General features: G+C 48.7%; 1 protein-coding gene across 2 annotated transcripts; it reads right to left on the reverse strand.

The window, feature by feature from the left end:
* Positions 1-1,777: 1,777 nt before the first annotated feature.
* On the reverse strand, positions 1,778-4,053 carry egr2b (early growth response 2b). Of its 2 annotated transcripts, none has more exons than XM_070851948.1 (2): positions 3,819-4,053; positions 1,778-3,644 (listed from the first exon to the last, which is right to left on the reverse strand). In XM_070851948.1, exons 1-2 carry the CDS (start codon positions 3,982-3,984, stop codon positions 2,470-2,472), a joined length of 1,341 nt encoding a protein of 446 aa, XP_070708049.1. In that variant the 5' UTR covers positions 3,985-4,053; the 3' UTR covers positions 1,778-2,469. The 2 variants fall into 2 exon arrangements, with proteins under 2 accessions (XP_070708049.1, XP_070708050.1); XM_070851949.1 differs by having other exon boundaries at positions 3,804-4,053.
* Positions 4,054-4,707: the final 654 nt, after the last annotated feature.

The following is a 4,707-nucleotide window of genomic DNA, read 5'->3' on the forward strand; positions in this document are numbered from 1 at the left end:
GAGGTCTCGTGGTTCTGAGATGTTGGTACTCGTCAAAGGCCTCCGACCAACATGATGCATTTTCAGTCAGATAACTGATGAGAGAGTGCAGCAATTCTTTTCTTTTGTGTTAACTTCTTTTGTTTTCTGTAACACAGTAAACATCCTGCTATCGGCAGGTTTTAGCCACTCAAATGACAATATATTGACGTGAAACCCAGAAAACGTTCATAAAAACCATAAAATATAATACAAGAGACACAAAATACGTGACACTATTAGACAGGTTTTCAGTGGCTTCTTGACATTCATCCTGAAACTCACAACAACAGCATAACCCAGGAGAAAGGTGTTTCGCTGGGGCGGGATGTTAAGCAGCCTTCCCACAGTTTGCCTGACCTGGACTCATGACTCTGGCCACACCGTAACAATCTGCCCTGCTCGACTGCAGAGAGAAACGAAATGAAGCAGCTTGAAATTCCATCATATTATTCCTATGTGTAGAATTGTGACAGAAGTTGGATATCTCTATAGTGGCAGGGGGGTGGTGGGTGTTGTGTGTATTGTTTAATTCAGTGCCATTCAGTGCGGGGAAGTGAAATAAGTGAACGGCAGAACGACACGATGATTTTCACACCGTCTGTGTTTTACTGGTCCTACAGGAGGCCTTTACTTTGACCAGGAACCAAGAAGCTCACATGTTGTTCACATAAGATAAATCAGCTGACTGGACAGCATCAGTATATACTCAGATGAGATACTAAGGAAAAGCACCCTACCCAACAGAGGGTGCAGGTGACCACAGCAGCCCACTCCTCAGAGGTGCTCAGGTGTGAATCACTACAAGGACAGAGACAACAAGAAGAGAAAAAGCAAAATGCCTTTTTCTAACCGTGGCAGCTGGTAACAGTTTAGAATGATGAGCAATATAAAAGAAATCTGATTTTTTTTATAATTTAAATATAATGAAAACATAATATCATTTGTATTTTCTTTTTTCTAAATGTGTGTGTCTTAGCAAGTTGAGAGGGGTTAACATGATACAGTTCAAACTTTAAAATAAGGGCCGTTTTATAGGCTGATTCCAGTATTTTTAGACCCGAAGAAATAAATGAAGAAATTAAAAGTATTGAATATATTTAGAAATTATTTAAACAGCATTTGGGTTACCTTCATACTGGGAAGTAATATTTAAAGAAAATATGATTAAACTGTTGAAAGAATCGGGGCTAACACGGACTCTCAGTATTTCTATGGCCCTGTCTTTATACTGCAGACTTATTCTTACAATCTTACATATATTTCTCTTTTTGCTGCTTTGTCCTCCAAAACATGACCGACACTGGGTTTGGAACGGGTCACGAAGAGCAGATCCTCTCGACTCTTTAGGCTGATGTTCAAGGTTTGTTCCTTTCACTGTTTTTACTCAGAGAATATTTCAGCTCGACAGTCAAAACAGTACAAACTTCCTTTCACCTTTACTTCGACAAACTGATCACAATAGGTCACAGCCTGTTTGTAACCTGATGTGGTGCCAAATTAAGATATGAGTGGGTGCAAACTCTGAGTCAGAGATACCATTGGTGACGCAAGGTGGGATTTACCCGATACATTTTCCAACATCAACAGCTTTACAAGTCTGTTTTTTTTAAAATACAGATTAAAGAATTCGCCACTTTCAACCTGACGACCCTGAACGCCCCTGCTCTGACACCCTTGGCCCCGTGTTTTCGCTTTAGTGGATCAGTTAAGAGTAATAAACCAAACTGATATCGGCTGTGTTTATCATTCCCAGACATTTAATAAGTCTCAAAACACATATCACAACAAAAAAAATGTCAAGTTGGTATGAGTTCAACATATTTATACTCCAACATTGTTTCACACGTGAACCACGACTGCTTCACACTTGAACTTACACGAGACGAAATGTGTACAAAAATAGAATGTTTTCTTATTTTACATACTAAAAGGACAAATATACATTGCATTAGAAGCGTCCTTGAATCAGTCAGGGTACAAAAAGACACACAGCAAGGCACTAAAGGGGACATACAGTCATCAACAAACACGTTAGAATGAACACTTTGTCAGTTGAATAACACTTTTTTTCTTTCTTCCAAACATTATTGCAGTTATTTCACACTGAAGGGCGCAGACCGCTGCGCGCTCAATATGTGTCAGTGACATTCCAAAACCCCCCCTCATCGTTCCAACCGCCCCGGTGTGTTCCCGTGAATTAATGGCTATGTTTGCTTTTCTGTTCTCTACACTGTGCAGGCAAAGTGCGTTCGTGTCAGTCTCGCCGTCTCTCCGTTTTGGAGCAGAAATGGGTAAATGTGCGTAATTGCGCACGGCTATACAGAAGTTCTTCATCACTCCAATCCAGGTGTTCGGCTTCGGGATCATTATTTAATAGTTCTTTTTTTTCTTTTAAGGTGTTAGTGTGCATCTTGCTGCCACGGTGACATCAGAGTTTTCCAGGGAAAACTAGGAACAAATCACGTTGGTGGCGCTGATGCTGCCAGACGGCCGCTCCACGCCGGTGCTGCTGGACGAGGAGGAGGACGAAGAGGACACCGTGGATGACTTCCTCTCCTTCTGCCTCAGGTGGATTTTAGTGTGCCGCTTCCTCTCGTCGCTCCGGGCGAACTTGCGACCACAGAAGTCGCACGCGAACGGCTTCTCGCCCGTGTGCGTGCGAATGTGCGTAGTGAGGTGGTCGCTGCGGCTGAAGTTGCGCATACAGATCCGGCACTGGAACGGCTTGTGTCCGGTGTGGATCCTGATGTGTCTGGTCAGTTCATCAGAGCGGGAGAACCGCCGGTCGCAGCCCTCTGCCGGACAGGGGTACGGCCGCTCGTGGATAGGCGTCTTGCTGGGTCTGTTCGGGTACTTTCTGGGCCGCAGGATCGGCCTCAGGGGCAGGTTCTGTGGGCTGTAGGCAGAGGGGAGCCTCGGAGGTCCTCCCTCGGACCCACCACCGCCCGGACCCCCTAGCGTAAAGTTCCTGATAGTGTTCAGCGGGGTCAGAGGTGGAGGGACGCGGAACGTGTCGAGCGGACATGGACCGAATGGTTTCCGATCTTGGATACCTGCCGTGTGCATGTCCCTCTGACAGGCCGGCTGGAAGAAGCCCGAATAGTCAGAGATGATGGGGAAGATCGCATCTGAGCCGCCGGGCTGCTTGGGCGAAGAGTAGGAGGGTGGCGGGTAAGAGGCGATGGGGCAGGTAGGGGTGGACAAAAACGCCGAGGGGTCCTGGTAGACCTCCCCGCAGCCAGAGGAGGAGTAAGGAGGGGGAGGCGAGTACAGGTGGTGGTGATGGTGGTGGTCGATCTCTGCTTGGTTCTGAGCCGCCATGGTGCAACTCAAATTTCCGCTGGAAAAGTGATGGGGAGATCCTGAGGAAGCCGGGGAGGAGGACGCTGAAGAGGAGGGAGGAGGGGGGGGAGGCGGCGGCTGGGCCACGTTGAAGATGCCCGAGACGATGTTGATCACCCCCTCGGGATTCCAGTTACCTGTGTACTGGGAGTCGATGGAGAACTTTCCCATGTAGGTGAAAGTCTGGTTGCGGTGGGGCGCGGGCTGAGAGAAGCCGCTGGAGTAGGAGGAGAGGTCCAGAGAGCGCTTCTCTGGGCTCATGTCTGAGTTCATCAGGCCATCTGCGGAGAGAAGAAGAGGAGACACACTGATGAAGCGGAGCGCTCTGAACAGGAAAGTGGGCTTTAAGTCAAGAACCACCGCCGTCACACTTGTACTGTTACTGTCAGAGAGAAACCATGGGGACACTTCCTACACACAGACACCCCCCCACGGCTCACCGAGCACCGTCTTACCTGAACTCATCTGGTCGTAATGCGCCCCTAAGTCGGTGTTGGGGAAGATTGCCACAGAGGTCGGCAGGCTGCTGGAGATGTCATCCACCGAGTACACGTTCTCCGCTGCGGGATGCACGAACCCCCCCAGATTCACCGGCACCTTCTCCAAAGTTTTCGCCGTCATTGTGTCGAAACACGCTCACGTTCTCGGGTGCCCCTTTTTTCTTCTTCTCCTTAAAGCTTCTTTTTTTCTTTCTTTGTCACTAAATAGCAGTGTGTGGACCCCCAGCTGGTCACCGCTGCATGTCTCTGTCCGGCCCGGGCTGTGAGAGGATGAGCTCCGGCTGTCTGCTGCGGCTCATGCGCTCTGGTGATAAACTTAACACCGCCGCCAAGTAAGTCTTGTTGGGAACGGGGGCCCATTCACTTCTATGTATATATGGGAACCTTTTGAATGCGGCCGCTACGTCATTACCCATATATGGAGCGGGAGTGGAGGGGAGCGCTGAGAGGGGAGAGGCGCTGCCGACGCTGATTGGCCGGGAGGCTCCGTGACGATTACAAAGGGAATCACTTGTCAGTGGAGAACCCGCCGCTCCGGGACACATTAAACGGACTTTTTTTTTTTTCCACTGAGCAGAGGAAAAGGGAAGTGATGTCCGGCAGCACACAGCAGCAGAGAGCCACGGTGCAGGCAGCAGGTGTGTTTCCTCTGAGCCTCTCTGAAACATCACTGTCCCACAGGTATATTCGTGTTTCTTATGTCTAAGTGCGCTCTCGTGTCAAAGGAGGAATTCCGGTTGAGCTTCTTAACCCATAAAAGGTTGAATCCGGTGAGACGGGGGAGCAGCCCCCAAACTCCATATTTGGTTTGGATTCCGGAATATGACCGTCGGAAAATGACGAG

Source organism: Pempheris klunzingeri, chromosome 20 (genome assembly GCF_042242105.1).
Source record: "Pempheris klunzingeri isolate RE-2024b chromosome 20, fPemKlu1.hap1, whole genome shotgun sequence".
Classification (NCBI taxonomy): Eukaryota; Metazoa; Chordata; class Actinopteri; order Acropomatiformes; family Pempheridae; genus Pempheris; species Pempheris klunzingeri.

What these genes read in the sequence shown, in the direction of transcription:
- egr2b (XM_070851949.1), bottom strand. Translation starts at nt 3,984, where the DNA reads ATGACGGCGAAAACTTTGGAGAAGGTGCCGGTGAATCTGGGGGGGTTC. An exon ending in TTCAGGTAAGACGGTGCTCG is followed by an intron (nt 3,645 to 3,803) that starts GTGAGCCGTGGG and finishes TTCTCTCCGCAG; the next exon opens with ATGGCCTGATGAACTCAGAC.